Raw genomic sequence first — 18,442 nt, 5'->3', positions numbered from 1 at the left:
ACGAAAGCAGAAAGGCCCCATGCACAGAGTACAGACATAACCATTGACATAAAGGAAACACCTCTATTTGTCTGTCATTACACACATCAAACAAACAAAAGGGTCTTTGTTTCCCTGGTACTTTGTTACACCCACCTATTCATTCAGTACCTCACTGTGAATATAAGGGACACAACTAGTCAAAGTTAATAGTGACTGGCTGGAACAAAACACTTAAATCAATAGGTTGACAGTTCATCTGCTCATCATTTAACCATTACCTGGGAGACCTACACCTCCTGCTGTGGCTGCGGTTTGATCCAGATTTGCCAGCCCCTCTCTCTGTCTACTCCGACGGAACAAGGCAAAGACTCAAACACACACACATATCGGTCTGTGTGTCTCCACCTCTCATTACCCTGTGTGTGTGTGTGTGTGTGTGTGTGTGTGTGTGTGTGTGTGTGTGTGTGTGTGTGTGTGTGTGTGTGTGTGTGTGTGTGTGTGTGTGTGTGTGTGTGTGTGTGTGTGTGTTTTACCAAATACCATCTTGCCTGTTTGGAATAGAGCATTATACATAGCCAGTCCATTACTGACAACATAATTAAGTGGTGAGGATTTAAGAGTTTAAACACTTAAACACAAATTGTGGTGTTTCAGGAATAAATGCATTGCAAATTGTGATATTTTTATTCATGTATGTCTTTATTATTGTGTCTGTTTGTGTAGATCCATACAGTATGGTTGTTTGAGTGTGAACGGGAATGACTGAGCATATATTCCCAATCTGGGGAAATCTGTCATCTGTAATCCCACCTCAACCTGTCTCTATATTCCTAATTCAGCTGGGTTTAATTTCCAGAGCAGAGAGATTAATCAATCTGATTTTCCTGGGATTAGTGAACTACACTGAACAAAAATATAAACGCGACACGTAAAGTATTGGTCCCATGTTTCATGAGCTGAAAAAAAAAGATCCCCAAAATCTTCCTTACGCACAAAAAAGCTTTTTCTCTCACATGTTGTGCACAAATTAGTTTACTTCCCTGTTAGTGGGCATTTCTCCTTTGCCAAGATAATCCATCCACCTGACAGGTGTGGCATATCAAGAACCTGATTAAACAGCATGATCATTACACGGGTGCACCTTGTGCTGGGGACAATAAAAGACCACTCTAACATGTACAGTTTTGTCATACAACACAATGCCACTGATGTCTCAAGGAATGTACACCAGAGCTGTTGCCAGAGAATTGAATGTTAATTTCTCTACCATAAACCGCTTCCAACGTCGTTTTAGAGATTTTGTCAGTTCGTCCAACCGGCCTCACAATCACAGACGATGAGTATGGCGTTGTGTGGGTGAGCATTAGCCCATTTTTGGGGGGTATCTGTGACCAACATATGCATATCTGTATTCCCAGTCATGTGAAATCCATAGATTCGGGCCTAATGAATTTATTTCAATTAACTGATTTCCTCATATAAACTGTAACTCAGTAAAATCAATGAAATTGTTCAATGTTACACTTATATTTTAAATTTCTATATTTTTTTCAGTATTGATTCTGTTACTCATTTTACTCATTTACACTTCTAAGGCCATTGGACAGATTTAGATTAGGGATGTGTTTATAGGTTGGCAGGGAAGAAGAAAATCTGGATGAATAAATTAACAGTAGAAAAAAGAGGGGAGTTAGATTATTGTGGAAGAGATTATTCAAACAGGGAGACCTGGCCGGACAAAAACACCTCGAAGACCTTCCACCTTCTCTCCCTAGTCGATGTATTGTCCCACTGAGTGTTACAACCCCAGTCAGACGAACAGACAAAACAGCGGTAGCGGACTTGACATGGCAGTCAGGAGAAATGAAGTAAAGGGAGCGACCAGGCGCAAGGTGCAATAGGAATTATCCTTGGCAACAGATGACGGGTATTATCCTATCAACCTGCTGTTAGCTTTACACCACCACCACCACCCTCCCTTTTTCCCCCCTCCCTCCATCCCTCCGTCCTGCCGTCCCTCCTCTCTGGTTATTCAGTGACCAGGAGGTTGCCTAGAGTCCACTGTCTTCTCCGAGCTATAAAACAGCCCAATAATGGGACCGGCAGTAGAAACCTCAGAAGAAGAGAGAAGAGACCATTAGGAGGCTACTACAGGAGTTACCTCAGCAGAAGGTTTCCCTTCACTCACTGCCTGCAAATCAGCATTTTCACTGGACAATAGGCTCAGCAGTGGCCCCATGATTGCTTCTTTTCAAATGGTAATGAGAATCCAGCTCCTCTGCCAGGTTTTTCCTTAGCAAGAGGACAAATTACAGTTTACAAGGCGGGCATAGAAGAAAAAATAAATAAAAGAAAAAATCTGAGCTGAATATCTTTTTTTGGCCCTCTTCTTTTTTTTAAAATATTTTTTTATTATTCAACAAACTGACATGTAAATTACCCTTTAAGTGCTCCACTCCAGGGCTCTGATCATCTCCTAATTGTCGCAGTCAATTGTGGCCAACAGTCTCTTCAATCCCAGGCGCTTTGACAACAAGCACCAGGATCAAAGGAGGAACCAACTCCCTTCAATTTCTCTCCATTTATGGAAGTGCCAAAAAGACTGCAGTGAGAGGTGAGAGGGAGAGGGCACCAGACCACCGCTTTACAGAGAGAGAGAGAGAGAGAGAGAGAGAGAGAGAGAGCGAGAGAGAGAGAGAGAGGGCACCAGACCACCACTGTACAGAGAGAGAGAGAGAGAGCACCAGACCACCACTGTACAGAGAGAGAGAGAGGGGAAATTATCACATCACAATCGTCATTTGTTCATAGTTCTAAAACCCTGATATTTGACAGTGCTCCTGTATTGACGTGCTCCGTACACAAGACAGTTACATCTGACAACAAGCTTGACTCACCTATTGGTACAGTATGTATTGTTTGACAGAGTATTGTAATAGCAATTGCCTTTTTTTTTTCTTGACGAGAAATATATCGACACCTCTATTTGCCGAAAACTGTTTCAGTGTGCCAGCGCAGGAGAAACCACTGCGGGTACACCTGTTAGCTGCGGGGCTCCCGAGTGGCGCAGAGGTCCAAGGTACTGCATCACAGGGCAGAGAGATGTCCTTACGCACCCTGGTTCAATCTCAGGCTGTATCACAACTGACCGTGATCAGAAGTTCCAAAGGCTGGTGAACAGTTGGCCCAGCGTCGTGAGGGTTTGGCCGGGGAACGCCATTGTCATTGTAAATAAGATAAATAAAACAGCTAGTCCTCTTTTACCTACCTTGTAGTGACAAGCAGCTTCACGTTGATTATTACTTCTCTGAGGATGAAAATAAATCACAAACAATGTTAAGATAGACAGCGTTACAACTCACAATGACTAAAGTATGCTCTATTATTTTACATCCTGGTCATTTAAAGAGTCAAGTACCCCCCCCCCCCCCTCTCTCTCTCTCTCTTAGGAGGACTGAACCTGGTAATTGTCCTACCATAATTTCATAAAATAAACAGTGTCTGGTAGTTGGGAGGGTGGGGAGAATTACATGTCATTTTCTGCATTGTTACTTCAGCCTCGTCAAATTGAGTTTATTGGCTTTTTCTCCATGACATATTACCCTTGCAATGGACCAGGTTAGTGTAAATGAACACACTGTATTGGAATTGCTGAGAGATTGCTGAGACAGGGCGAGAGAGAGGGTAGACATGGTTTGGTTTGAGGATATAAGTCAGTTATATTAATTGTATTTCTATGTCCTAAGAGGAAGTAGCTTGCGTCATATATGGAAGCAGACGTAAAAAAAAGGCTGATATGCAAATGTAGGTGGAGATTAGAGATACAACAATTATTCAAATGTTTTATCAATCACGCATCATAGCCACCCTCATTTATTAATTCCAGGGAGTGATAAGTCATCTTTAAGAGTCGAGACTGAAATACGTTTCCTGTTTTCCTGAACAGCTTACCTTTAGGTAAAAGAGGACTAACTCTTGTCCATGCTAAACATGAATTGACTGTGTTTTATGTTTCTATCCCTTCTTGGTATATATGCTTCACAAAGAGGGACAACCAAAATATTAACACAGAAATGCTGGTCTTTCTGAGTCCCTCATAGCCTCCCTCCACCAATCTGTTACTTTTCTGGCCACTGGGGACCTGACCTCTTTCCACAGGAAAGATACAAAGTAAAGCAGAACATCTGATCTGTGTCTTATTGAGCTGTGCAACTGAATAAGTTGTCGTTCGCAGTCTCAATCACCATGCACTTACTCTGTTGATTTTAACAAGAGCAACCAACAGAAGAAAAATCAATACGTTTCTGACGTAAGAGTTTTGTTTCTAAGCAATCTGTTCTGTTACTTTGTGATCTCTGTCTCTCTCTCTCTCTCTCTGTCTCTCTCTCGCTCTCTCTCTGTGTCCCTCTCTCTCTCTCTGTCTCTCACTCTCTCTCTGTCTCTCTCTTTGTCTCTCTCTCTCGCTCTCTCTCTCTCTCTCTCTCTGTCTCTCTCTCTCTCTCTCTCCCTCTCTCCTCGCTTTCACTTTCTTTTACATACACTGAGAAACATCTGAAGTGTTTTTGAGAAAAGCACAAGCAAAGGAGAAGTGCTCGTTTGCCTGTAAGGCCTGTAGCGAATGTAAACCAAATTCACGTTGCGTGTTTGAGACTTCTCCTCGACGATCACACAAACACACATGGTCACCTCTGTTCTCCAATTGTCCATCAATCGCTCATGTTCCTCACTCTGTTACACTGCAAGCAACGGCGGAGTTTAAAATGGCATTATATCTACAGCTAGTTACAGTAGTGGGATCCGCACATCACAAAACGGGTCCCATAGAGAGATCTACAGTCAATGTTGTTGTCGTCATTGTAGTGTAGGGAGAGGGAGGGAGAGTTACAAACCAAATAGAGGGATAGATGTGACCTGGGCAAGATGCTTCGTGTCACACCATTCTCATGTAGGCCCTCATACATTGTATTGTATACCGAACACCTTTAGAAGGTTGTCAACTGCATGTTTAGGGCCTCGGACATACTTTATACTCACCATCGCTGTAAGGAGCTGTCAGCGGGTGTATAGGATATAAGTAGTCATAAAGGCAGTCGTACCTGGTGTGAGACATTGAATTATCTTCAACATAAATCTTACTTAACATAATGTATCATATACCGTACTTGAGGTACGTGAAATTATTCAGGGGGAGACATTAAAACAGTGAAATGTAGAGCAGTTTTGGGGTATGTTCTCATGTACAGGAAATGACATAGTCCTGTTCTCCTCCTCCTCCACTCATCCCCCTCACCCCTCGCTCTCTTATTTAGTTTGGGGATTCCACTCCATTTGATTCTTTCCCCACCACCACCTGTGCATTCTCCTCCTCTCCCTCCTCCTCCTCCTAAGTTGTAGCGTAGATGTGACATTTCCAGGGAGCAATTCCATCTCGGTCGCCGCTCCTTTCTCAGCACAGAACAGCAGGCCTGCAGGGAGTTGGAATCCAAAGATACGTGTGTTTCCATGGGACTGTGTGGGGAGGACAACAGAAATGATATATCTTTGGGAAAATAGAATCGTTTTGTGCCTGGTTTGTAATGGCACAACGGACTATGATGTGTGTAGCTGCTGTACTTGTACCTGTCGAGTTCTCCTGCCAACGCGTTGTGGTCAGACAAAACAGCGTATTAGTGTACAAAGAAAACACCCACTATGCTTTATGACACTGCTGTAGCACGTGGGAAGTCCAATCTGGTGCCTGATATAATCATGAACAGTAGTGTGCTTCAGCAGTGGAGTCTATGAACTGAACGGAGACACCGCCTGTCCTCTGCATTCAAAGTGTGGCAGACACAAATGCACTGTGTTTTAACACTGGACTCCTTACACCTGACAGGTGCGTGAACCAGTTGACCGGTTGATCAACTACCAGGTTAAATACCAGGATCATTACTGATTCCACTGTGCATTCTGTACTGCAACACTTATGTTATAAACCATTGGCCAACATTGCTTCTGTGGAGCATAGGATATAAGCCATATCGTTTTTTTGTTGTCGCACAACATGCTCATTTAAATGTCAACCTAGTTGAAATGGACATAGCCTATATGCATTTACTGCTTCATGAAACAGTCGTATTTGAGTCCTTGATAAATACATAAGTAATGATAAAACGGACAAAGGGCATATATATGCTGCATTGATATTCATACCACCAAACATGGCACGTGCAAATAAAGACACTTGCTTTCTAGAGCCACAAGAGTGTGTTGTGTTGCCTCTCAATTAAATGAACAGATTCATTAACCCTAAAGTCCCCCTATAGGTCAACCATCGTCAGTAATCCCTTTTCACGCTGTATATGTTTGTATAAAATATTCAAGCTGAAAGCAAGGAGCGGTGTCACTCAGAGCGCGAGGGGATGAATGAGCAGGGGACACCGCTCCAGTCGTGGAGCGGCAGCACAGTGGGATTTGGCAAGTCAAACAGAGACCCTGCACTTGCTTGACATACATTCAGTGCGCACTTAAAATGAATGACTTTGCGTCTTTATCTGGCTTGCAATTGTAGGCTATTATTTGCTGTCAAAGTCGGAAGCGAATCACACGCCTACACCAGTCTTCATCTCTCACACACGCTGTACATAACATTAACCTCACACAAAGCAGATAACTCCGTGGAGCTGCAAAACTTGAGTTGGGAGTAGCCTACCTACCAGCTGCAGTAAAGCGGGTCCACCTCTCTTCAAGTCTGTAACGCTCTATCACCTGGCTGTGACCAATAACAGCTGCATAAATGACAACAAAGTTATTTTGTACATAACTAGCTAATGAAAATATAACAGTGCAATATAAATAGAGTCGTAGGCTGTAAATAAATACAATACTGTACATGTAATAATTAACATAATAATAATAATATTACAAACACAACATTATATTCATATGGTTTATAATAATCTGAATTATAATGACTACAATTATATATAATTCATTCAAATTAATTGCAGATAAAAAAAATATTGAAAAATACTCTAATAGCAATCTATTTTCAGCTGTGTTGTCTATATCGACCGTCTTTTGGAACATTTAATGCCAGATGCTGAGCACCTTTTCCTCTCGAGCTGTGCTTCCGAGCTCTCTGGAATTTGATTGGCTTCGGACAAAGGCATCAAACAGTCGAGCATCTTGATTGATGATTTAATTATCCATACAGTTGATAACTGCATAGGACAGGACAGCAAATATAATACTTTATTTACATAACCAATCACAGCGTTGCAAAGGTGGAGCCTTCCTCTCCATTTACAGCGAGAGAGAGAGACATACATTGAAGCAGCAGCATCACCAGGAAATAAATAAATTAATCAAATAGAGAAACATGAATTGGAGTAATAGCCATGTCGTATAGTTGCAATAGAGTGAAATATGTTCGTCGATATAACCTTGAATAACACCAGTGAAAAAAAATGAATGAAGTATACACTTGACGTCTTTCAAACCTGAAACACACCGGGAAAACTTCAACGAAAGTACCTGTACGCACCTGACTGCACCTGGCACGTGCGAGAAGCACCTCAATATACACATCTCTTTCACATCCCTGGTATGTGTGAGACTGTTTTGGAGAGTCAGTCAAACTTCCAACGCTTTCATTTTGGTCCGTTTTCCCCCTTCCAGTTGTGGTCATGTCGGTTGAATAAGAGTGTTCCAACTTTTCTTCTTCTGGATAATATTCTTTCTTCTTCGGCTGCTATACATGGTAGTCATAGTCCGACAGTCACAGTTAATTTCACTCGGATCAAACAGCCTGGGAGAGAGAGAGAAGAAAAAAAACGTATTACGTTTAGCAAAAGATGCTCACGTTTGGTCCTTCTCAATTATCCCCTCCGGTGACGATAGGTGGCGCGTGTCCCAGGGTTGGTTCTCTCCTCTCCACTGTATTACAGAAAAGAGAAAGAAAAAAATGTCATTAGAAGAGGCGTAACACGTCAGTCCGTCCCCAGGTTTGTTTCCTGGAGTGTCTGAAAGAGATCAGTCCTAACCTGCCCTAGCAGGAATAACGGTCCTTTTCGAACCACTATTTCTAAGGCTTTATTATCATTGCAAGGATCCCTGCACATTTCTCTCCACAATTGCTTACCGCTGCAGTCTCGTGTTATCACTACAACCGAAGTCAACCGAAGAGATACTACTATAGGAAATCAGGTATGTGTCCATTTCTTTACCTCGACTAATAACCTTTATACAATGGGTCATTTATAGTTTTAGAGATTGCGACTTAGAGCTTTTGTAGGGGCTTTGGTGCTATAGCATTGCGTTCACGTTAAACTTTCTCCACCTGCACAGGTGGATGAGGGAGCGGTGCGCTTTAAGTATCTAGGCTTGCAGTGCGTTTCATCAGAGAAGATGCAGTTTTGTAGAATTTGCTGAAAAGCCTATAAATAATAAGCTCGGTCTTCTTCAGCTTTGGATTCAGTTTCACCGAGCCATGCATGCACCCTTTTGTGTCCAACTCGTTTTTGTTAGTGTCTTTCTGTATCCTTTGGTTTCGTAGAGTAGAAGTTATCTGTCTCACAATAGGGTAAATATTCGCTTATCATTTCAACGTCATTTACATTATTTTGTTCAGATAGCTATAATCTGTTTCATATCCTGTCTGGATAATTGTATTTTTGTTGACACATCATTTTCTGGTATTTGTAAGTTTTTTTTGTTTATTTGTTCTTCCTGTCGTGGGTCGTTCCCCATAGCAATACAATCCAATGGCAGAAATTAACCCACTAATTTTTGCTCGATTAGTACATTGAAATCATGAATGTTTTCATGTTTTGTCAGTTTTTACTTATTTATTCACGTACGTTTTTCAGCATGATAGGCCTAAAAACATAAAATAGGCATGCAATCTAAAATGAATCTTAAATTAACACATTTTGTAATGTTCGTAAATTAATGGTGGAGTTCTTTTACATTTAGGCATTTAGGATCTACGTATTTCACAACACAGCTTTATGTATCATCTTTATTTTGTATTGTCTTGTGTTGTACGTGATATATTGCCTGGCGGATTGAAACTGTTCTTTTTTCTGCCTTTCTGATATTTACATTTGACACAAAGCCTAACGTTGAACTCACAACTTTAACATTGTGTCATCATCAATATCGGTTACTCTCAATTTAAAAAAATGTAGGTTAAAAAAACATGAACCCGGATAAATCAATGTAGGCCTGCTGTTTGCGATGTACGAGTTATTATTTTATATATAGATATATCGAAGCAGAACATAAAATGGAAACAGCACAAAATAAAAAAAAAAAAGAGAAATGATCAAACTTTTCTTATTTAAATTAACACAATGTAAAAACGCATGCTTAATCCAGCAGGGCCAGTCCGTGTGAATTATTCCTCATGCTGAAGGTGTATCTATCTCCCTGTCTCCCCCTTTCTCTGCATCCTCTCTTTCCCCGTCGTCAATGTTCACTTCCACTTATCATCATCCCGATCACTGGCATTATACAGATCAACAATACATTGATCGACCCCTTATCGTACTTTATTTAGCATGGGTATAAAATAAACGTTTTGTATATCAGTTGGGTTTTCTATTATTTTCTGTTTCATTTGGCGCCTGATATTTAAATGGATACTCCCAGTCGGTCCAGTGTACCCACATTGTTGCTGCCTGTGTTTGGTTGTTAGATATTGAGCCTGCGTGCCGCTGCTGCTGCTGCTGCTGATTCAAGGAGTCGAGTCCATGCGAGCTGCCATCTGATCCACTCTTATCAATGAAGCACGAGATCATGGCGGATGGCCCCAGGTGTAAGAGGCGAAAACAAGCCAATCCAAGAAGAAAAAACGGTAAGAAAAGACAGGAAAATAACAAACTGTCATTTGCGAAATATGTTTGTTGTGGATCTAGATTTGTAATGTTGTCACTGTTGACTGTAGTTCAGAGGGGCTGGCTACGAATTGCCAAATGCGTGTTCTGTTCTGCTCTCGTCTCATAGGAAATAAAGGGACACTTCTAACTGGGAAATAATGCGTAATGTGTCAGTATTGTGCTGTGTACACAGGCGGGACTGTCTATCCTTCGTTGTGAAATTAGGAGCACAACGTGTTCGCTCATTTCGTCATTTTTACAGAGACAATTTGGTGGAAGTTGTAATAAGTTGAGAGTTTATCGTTGTGCGAAAAGACTGAGTAGCAGTGGGAGGAATTTCAGAAAGTTCCCCCTGCCCAGATAACGGTTCAGTCGCGAAGTCCCTTATTTTCCACCAAGACAAACCCGTTAGATGAGGACTAATTTTATTTGCTGTTCTGTACTTGACGTACCTGTAGATTTAGTTGTTTGAGTATTTTATTTCAGCAAGTGTTTGTTCCTTATGTTACGCATTGCTTAGACTCTCACACCCCTGAGTATATTATGACATTAATGTAATTCATTTTTATATGTCTACACGTTATTGGTATGTTTAGTTCTCGCGTTTTACCCAAATGATTTGTTGTAGTGTCTATCTACTTTCTCTCGAAGCATAGTCCCCTTTTAGTAGGGAATGATTAGTGTCCCACACCGTTGGCAATTGACAAGAATATGAAACAGAACATGGGGGGGACAATTCGCAGTGAACAGGCTGCAATAGCTTAGTTTACTAATTTATTGTAACCAAATAAGATGGCATGTGCGCTAAGATGGTGGTATTGACCGGTGGTGTGTCTCGTGTCATTTATTGTATTATTAGCAATATGAAGTGCTTTGTGTGGAGCAAATAGCGGCGAAGCATACATTTGTCACTCTATTATTGTCAACTGTTTGTCCACCCACCGAACTGTGTTACATGTTGGGAGTTATTGAGCCATGTCGTGGATCGCTTTTCGGAGGGAGTATACGTTTGTTCCATTCCCTTTTGTGGACTGTTGACTACAATACACCCCGTGCACAAGTAAATCCAGCATCACCACATGTCTGGGTCCCGAGATATATTCTTACACGGGAATGCTTTGCATTTTATTTTGTCCCTGGGATTTTCAGTCTCTGTTGTTGTACAAAGTAGCCTTATCAAATGCGTCTGAATTTTGCTCATACTTGTGAAATGTCTCCCTTTATGTGGCTCTTTTCCTTATTAAATGTTGTGTATTGATTTTGCACAATCAATACAAGGAGAGTCATTGATGCTTACAAGTGAAGCTTCAAGCTTGTTGTTGTTCTGAATATCAAAAGATAGGAGTGAAAGTAGGTTCCCCCTTTTCACTGTAGTTTCTAGGAGATAAGAATGTTCTTTCCTCTGAGCACCAGTTCCCACCTGTTCCAGTAAACAAAAGTTTGGATTACTTTAAAACACTCCATTCAAGTAAGTGTTTTCTGACAAACACACACCTGATGATTGAGATTTGCATTTGTCAGAAACAAAAATCCTTTCAAGTTCCCGCCATGCAACAGCAGAAAGCAACCTCACACACTCTCAAATGCAAAAAAAATAATTAACATGTTATTTTAGTCGCTTCCCCCTCAGTGCCGAGGTGGTGTGCAGCGTGCACATATTATAGGCTGACTGAGCAAGTCGAAATTCGACATTCTAGATTCTATCATATTTTTTGAATATGCCATTGTGGTCCCGGAGTTGCCCCCCCCCCCCCCCCCCCCATTTACATTTTTTACATTTTCTCGTCATGGGATGCCTTCAATAGCTCTCTCCCTTTGGGAATGCTGTGGTTGAACTATTCAGACAGAGTGGATTTCATTTTCTCCCCTGGATGCATGGGGAGATGTCATAGGAGCTGAGCTTGTGTGTCTGGCCGATAGATAGCACCCCTATATAGCTATATATGAGGATCCTTATCAGACAGATAGCCTACATACTGAGATTACTTAAACAATATATATTTTTTAAATAGACCATCTATTGAAATATTTTGAATATTGATAGATTGATGATGTAAATGATTTATTTATGATATGGGTAGAGAAATAAATGTTGTTTTTTCTGCATGGCAGTTTTGTCATGTTTCCCAGAAAACATGTATCTGTAGTTGTAGAATATTTTGAGTAGGATTTAAACGTTTCGACTCACAATTATAGCTAAATTCTATAGCCAGTATTTTGATCTTAGAGTGAGACTCTGCAATTCCAGGTGAATTTATTCAGATTAGGTTATTTGGTCACATTATAGTAGGCAATAATGGTTCTATAGCCATAAATGGTGTATTTGGCTTCGCTGTTTGTTGATAACACACCTACGCCGTGAGATTCTATAGGCCCACATATACATGCTTATCACATCCAGAGTTAAAGAGTGTAAAGTCAATCTCACAGTTCGGTGCAACGTGATATTGGCAACCCTGTAGTTTTGTTGGAGTTTTCTCTCTGCCTGCCTTCCCAGGTGTTGCAAGTCAGACCCAGCTGCGGGGTCTCTACCTCGCTGTGTGTTTCTAAGTACAGCTGGAAAAGTACTCCACAAACCTTTTCCCTTCTAATTGGATTCGTCAAATCAGTACTGTTAGAAAGTAGTACTTTTGCACGGCATACTTTCAGTTTCCACACTTTTATTCCTCTCTCAGTATGGGTAAAGAGAAATGTACTATGGAAATGACAGACAGTGGTACTGGTCAGCATCTCCTGTATCTCCATCTACTTTGTTTTACGTTCAACTTCGGAGTAATGTTGGAGTTGTGTGCCTTATGTGGTTTTGCCTGTACAGCGCGTGCCATTTTATGAGTTGGTACATAAAAAACGCTACCACTTTTTCAGGAGACGTTTCAAATGTGAAGGTGTCAATTCCAAAGGTCTGTTTCTCTGACATTTCCTGTAATACAATGCAAAGACCTATACATTTTCAATCAACAGAAAGCCTCTCCATAGATGTTACCATGCTCCAGGATATGTTGATTACATAATTAAAGGTACAAAACCAAAGGATGACACTTTCCAGCTTCTCTCTGTCTCTCTCTCTCTCCCTCTCTCTCTCTGGCTCCAATAGTTTAATACAATGCTGTGAATGTGATTATAAAAGGCTGTGTGCATTCACGCTAAAGATATAAAGGAGTCCTACTAATTCTTTAGCCTCAGCCCTGCCTTCAGCCCAAACAATGGCAGATTCCTTCCAGTCTAAACATTTTGTCCATCTCTATTATTCATTTGCTTTTAAGGTGCATTTGCTCCCGAGTCGAAGAGAAAAAGCTCCCCTTCCCTTTCCTTCCCCCCCACCAAGCCCCCCCCCCCCCCCCTTTCCCTTTTCACAAATGTTTTCCTCTTTCCAAGGTAGGCACTATTTTGTTGCTGTCACAGGGAAAAGGAGGGCAGGTTCGCTGGCGCTCACGGACAATTGATTGTCAGTCGTAATGTGTTTCATTTACATGTTTTATAATGTCAATAGTGCTGGGGTGTCCACTGTACCATTCATGCTGCCATTCCCACAAGGGTGCAATTGTCTAAGTAGCCATAGCCGGTCACCTTTTCTGATGGCTTTTTCACTCGGGCAAAAAAAAAATGGGAAGGGCGGTGTTGCCGTGGTGCATCAGTGTTTAGAGAAGGATTATTTTGTTTAAGCAAGTGAAATAATTACTGCAGATATTACGAGCCAGCAAGAAATAATCTCCCTTCGGCAGGGGCCTGCACTGTTCGCATGGCAGCAGTGACAGTGGTGAGGCATGAGGTGTCCAGACAGACCCAGGTTTTTTTTTATTTTTAGAAAAGCTATTTCATATATGTCATATGATGAGGTATTATTAGATTATTTACTTTAGACTCATAGGCTGATGGTGTCTGGCAATGGTAGATGCGGCATGTTGAGGATGTGTGTTTTTTTTTTGGTGCACTGTTCCCAAAACAACATCCTGATCCTGATTTCTGGCATGTCGTCACGCGAGAGACCTTTGTTGCCCTTTTCACGCTTTTCAAGCAGATACAGTTTGGTTGATGCTTCACTGTAGTTTGGTGTTTGTCTTTTTTTTTTATCAAACGGGGGTCATCATGAGCTTAATATATCCTTCTGCTAAAACGACTATAGTCGGACGTACACCACTGAACACTTTTGTGTTACTGGATCTCTACCTGTTAGATTTCAGAACTTCCAGAATATTAAAAAAAGCTCCATATGCATTCCATCGCCTAGTGTGGGCGACTTTCGACTTTTTAAAGGTTTTAGTTCATTCAAAACAACATAGATCTCCCTGACATCACGTTCAGCCACAAACACATGTCGTGAGGAACCAGATTCATGCCAGTATCAGACGATTATGAATCTGACAGAACACTAATGACCATCTCCTCAGTCGGACACCAATTCGCAACTTTTATCCCAAAACATTTTGTCTGTTTAAAAATAAATTAAAAAAATACCATTTTTATTTTGTTTTGGGTTCTATATTTTTTTTTTTTCTCCGTCTCTGGCTTGTGAAGATATTTCCGCCTAACAGGGAGAACACACACAGCAGAGGCACCGTTAGCTGAACCCCTGACACCACGGTCTTTGGAATGCCTTAGGTATGGTTTCACTTTTGCTCACATCAATGCTGACCTGAATGTCTTTCATATCTGATCCGCCGTGTCTCTCCCAGTAAACATCCCCCGAGGGGAGAACAAAGAAAGGAGCTCTTCTTCTTCTTAATCACAATTCAGCCCTTTCACCGCCAGCAGGCTACATTTGCATTCAGCATCAGAAAGGCCGAGATGAAAAGGGGGGGAAAAAGGGAAAGCAAGAAAGGAGAGCAATAGCAACAAAAAAAAAAAAAAAAAATGGCAGAAGGGTGGGTGGTGAACAAAATAACTTAGGTGTTTGTGGCTGTTTGTTGGGTGTCCCCTGGTTACTAGCCTAATATAGCTCCTACTCTACCGGGGTAGGCCTGGCCCTCCTGACAGTCAGATAGTGTTACGAGATGGCATGCCTGTACTATTCATGGACACTCACTCTCACACTTAAAAAAAAATAAAAATAAATGAAAAGGTGTCTGAAACGGATCAGATTCTAACTTAAGAAGTCTATACTAACTAGGGGCAGGTGTGTTTTTACACAATTACTTTTTTTGGGGGGGGGTGTTTTTGTTGTTGTTGTCCATTTTGAAATAAGAATTGGGGCGCAACGCAGTGCTTATGTCTACTGTTGTTTGTCAAATTGCATTCTCACGTGATATTGTAGGGATTCCTTGTGGATGTGTGTTTTGTATGTCACTAGAAGAGCAGGTGTGTCAGAGGTCAATAGGAGAGACTATTTCTGGAGTTGTTGCAGTGTGATCTTTCAAAGTATCATGTTAGTTGATACACTATGCTGGGTTTACTGAGAAAAGTTTAGTCGTTGTGTTATGTGATGAAAATAAAACCCAGTTCAAACAGTGTTGCCATTTTTGTTTCTCTTTACTTTATAGCTCAGTACTCTCTCTACTTTAAGATTAGATTTGGTCCCCCCCCCTAGAAATGTGGACCAAAGTTTAACCGCATGCTTCCACTTCTCTTAAGTTGGTTGGCAAGATATCTTTATTGTCTAGTGAGATCTATTTCTCCTCTCTCCTCTCTCTCAATCAGACTAAAGAATCATGTATGCAAATCCGTTGCCAAGCTTTGAAAGGGGGGATGCTTCAGCCTACAACTTTAAATGCATCATGTGATATGAATTCCAGATTCTTTCTTTTTTCTTTTCCAACCAGAACTTTTTGTTAAGAAAAAAAAAAGGTTATTAGTACACCCCCCCCCCCCCCCCCCCACCCCCCCCCCCCCCCCATCCCAAGCTGACCGGGATTTAGACAGATTTACTTCAGCAAACACCTTTGGACACTGGGGGAAAGTAGGAGTCTGTTTGCAAAAGGAGTCTTTTGTTCCGAGAGGTGCAGGGATAATTCTTTACTAGGCAAGCGTGATATTAACCCATGCTTCGATACCAGGGGAAGTGGTTAACTCTTTGTGGGCACACACTCACTCTTTACTTGGACAGTTCAGGTTTCTGCTCTTCGCATGCATAGAACATTTTCTCATCTCTTTTGACAACTTTCCCTCTCTCCCTTTCCGGTGCCTTCTTCTTGTGTACCTTGTCTGAAGTAAAGAGTCAGGACAGCCTGTTCCATGTTCTGCTTTGTTTTTTGTGTGTGTGTGTGTGGAAAAGCTGCGAGATCTTGGATAGGGGACTCGCTTGGCTTTAACGAATACCCAACCCATCATTATAGCTGAAATTCCTTCCCTCTGCAATAGCTTCAGCTCTAGTTGCTGTTCTGCTGGCAATGTCTTCTGTGCTGCTTACTTATGTTACTGTCGAGGACCACGTACTGGTTAGTTTCTTGCGTCATCGGTGAATAAGAAAAATGCATGAATCATAACCAATGAGGAGGCAGTCCTCAAGCCCCTTGGCTTAATATGTTGATTTGATGACTCAATATTCATAATGCTTAAGGCGAATAGACATTTGATCATGTTTTGATGAGGATCAAGTCTTAATAAGTTTGACTTGTTTTGAGACCCGGTTCACTTTATCCCCCTCTAATTCTTCGTCCTGCGCTGGATCATATCGTGCTGTATTTGGCTGTGTGTGTGTTGTCCGTAGAACAGGTTGTGTGTGTGTGTGTGTGTGTGTGTGTGTGTGTGAGGACCTTAGCGACTCGCGAGTGTGAAAGATTGAATGATGGAGGAGAAGTGACAGAATTAAAGGTGTTTGCGGCGCCGCTCCGCCGTGACTCGTCCTCTAAACCCCGTCTCTGTCACCGTCCTCTTGTGACTTGACAGTTCATATCCACTCCCCTGTAAGGTGATGTGAACTCACACACCACTGAAGCTGGAGCATATTCAGTCGACTGTCTTTCTCTTCTTTCATTCGTTCCTTGGCTCTTTTCCTTTTTTTCTGTGTGTGTGATACAGACACAAGGCAAACACTGAAATTGAAACTTCAGTGGACTGGCAAATAATTGCATGCATTTTGGATTGTACATTTATGTGTGTACTTCCTTATCCTAAGCCCACAATGTTTTATGCATTGGGTGAGAAAAATACATTTTTGAAAAATATCATGCCTCATTTGACATTTTCTCAAGTGAAAATGCGAAGTCTTTTTTTCGGCCCATCCATTCGGTTCCTATCCCGCTGTTTGCACACATCTAGTTGTTTACAATGGCTTGCGTGTGATTTTCAAAATGTTCCACGTGTCAACCCTCCTATTTGCAAGGTACACTTGGTGTGACTTGCGACAGGTTGCATAGCAGGTGGGAATGAACATTTCCATTTCTTAACGAAACAAATTAGAAGTTCAAAGGCACCGCGTTTTGTGCGCATAATGGTATATTTCATTACGATGTGCTGCATCTGACTTGCAGTCAGCGTAATACACAGCAACTCGACAGTTCTAGCAATACACCGTCTGGGCTTCAGAACAAGGACAAATTCAATGGAAATCTCCCATTTCTGCTGATTGTCCTCTTACAATATACATCTGGATTTTCCTCACGAGTGAGTAAGTATAGTGCCCACATGCATGACACGCCCCCCATAGCCTAAACAGCATGTATTCCGCAAGTTCAATAATGACTGTATTATGGCCTATAGAAATATCGGTGTGCTAATGATAATGGCTAAGAGTATATCACTCCATACTGCTGTCGGGGATGGGGAGAGGGTCTACTAAAAAGCTAAAAAAGGAAGGTAGCAACACTAGTTGTGAGGAAAATAAGAGGCGCTTTATCTCATCAGATGCCTTTTGATCCGGTTGGTAGTGTGTGAATGGCGCTGTGTTTCTCTGTCCGCTGTTCGTTATCCGCATGTTCAAAGTTGTCACCCTTTACGGGAAAACAGTGCCCGAAAGTGGTCCCTCTGTTTCCTGTTTCGTCCTCTGAAGTCGGTGGATTTAGTTTTTTCACCAAGTCTGACCAGGCACGCGCACGCGCACGCGCACGCACACACACACACACACACACACACACATACTCTTTGATGTATGTTTGACTGTCAGGTGGAAGAGCACTCCTGGCAAGGTCATGGACACATGGGACAATCAATAAGAGATTGTCAGATTAAGGTATCATGACATGTAGGACTTTTTCCCCACATATGACTCAATGCATTTTACACTGTTATGCTATTCCCCTTACTAAGACCTAATAGAACATGTTGCCTCATTCCAGCTCATTTCCTTCCATTTGTTTGAATCATGTAGAAGCCAAGTCACCTAGAGATATTTTCTCCTTTCCTACCTTTGCCCGGTTGGAAATGGAGACGGTTGTGTCTGTCTTGATTAAGGACGTACTGGGTCCGTGTTGAATATTATGGAAGGTAACTGTGCCACTGTTATTTCTTTGTAATTGCAGTTGATTGCTGGGCAGATTCAGTCATTTGTAGCGCTACATTTTTGTCACTTTATACGCTTTCATCTTATCGCTTGATCAACTGAGCTCTTAACCGAACGCTGCAGCAATGGAGGAAATTGTATGAAATTACGTTTCCCCTTGTTATTCAAACATACATTTAACCTTTGGTAAAAGTGAGCCAAGGAGAGAGAAAAAACACACACCTCC

At 41.6% G+C, this 18,442-nt stretch overlaps 1 protein-coding gene and 2 long non-coding RNA genes across 4 annotated transcripts in view; 1 reads left to right on the top strand and 2 right to left on the bottom strand.

The window, feature by feature from the left end:
- Positions 1-662: 662 nt before the first annotated feature.
- Positions 663-3,299, bottom strand: LOC149982344 (uncharacterized). Its single transcript, XR_016497521.1, has 2 exons — positions 2,423-3,299; positions 663-2,274 (listed from the first exon to the last, which is right to left on the bottom strand). It is a non-coding gene; the product is annotated as an uncharacterized LOC149982344 (long non-coding RNA).
- Positions 3,300-6,819: 3,520 nt separating this feature from the next.
- Positions 6,820-9,768, bottom strand: LOC149982343 (uncharacterized). Its single transcript, XR_016497520.1, has 2 exons — positions 9,634-9,768; positions 6,820-7,771 (listed from the first exon to the last, which is right to left on the bottom strand). It is a non-coding gene; the product is annotated as an uncharacterized LOC149982343 (long non-coding RNA).
- LOC110527541 (zinc finger E-box-binding homeobox 2) overlaps positions 7,955-18,442 on the top strand; it is a 75,538-nt gene continuing 65,050 nt past the window's right edge. For both annotated transcript variants that reach the window (XM_036983025.2, XM_036983023.2), the window contains exons 1-2: positions 7,955-8,169; positions 9,662-9,820. In XM_036983025.2, coding sequence (XP_036838920.2) covers positions 9,748-9,820 — 73 coding nt within the window. In that variant the 5' untranslated portion in view covers positions 7,955-8,169; positions 9,662-9,747. The remainder of the gene's footprint in view (positions 8,170-9,661; positions 9,821-18,442) is intronic.

The sequence above is a fragment of the Oncorhynchus mykiss genome, chromosome 7, assembly GCF_057628025.1.
Source record: "Oncorhynchus mykiss isolate SJ-2025 chromosome 7, ASM5762802v1, whole genome shotgun sequence".
In the NCBI taxonomy this organism is placed as follows: domain Eukaryota; kingdom Metazoa; phylum Chordata; class Actinopteri; order Salmoniformes; family Salmonidae; genus Oncorhynchus; species Oncorhynchus mykiss.
The sequence above is the reverse complement of the archived record's forward strand: the minus strand, read 5'-3'. Positions and strand labels throughout refer to the sequence as shown.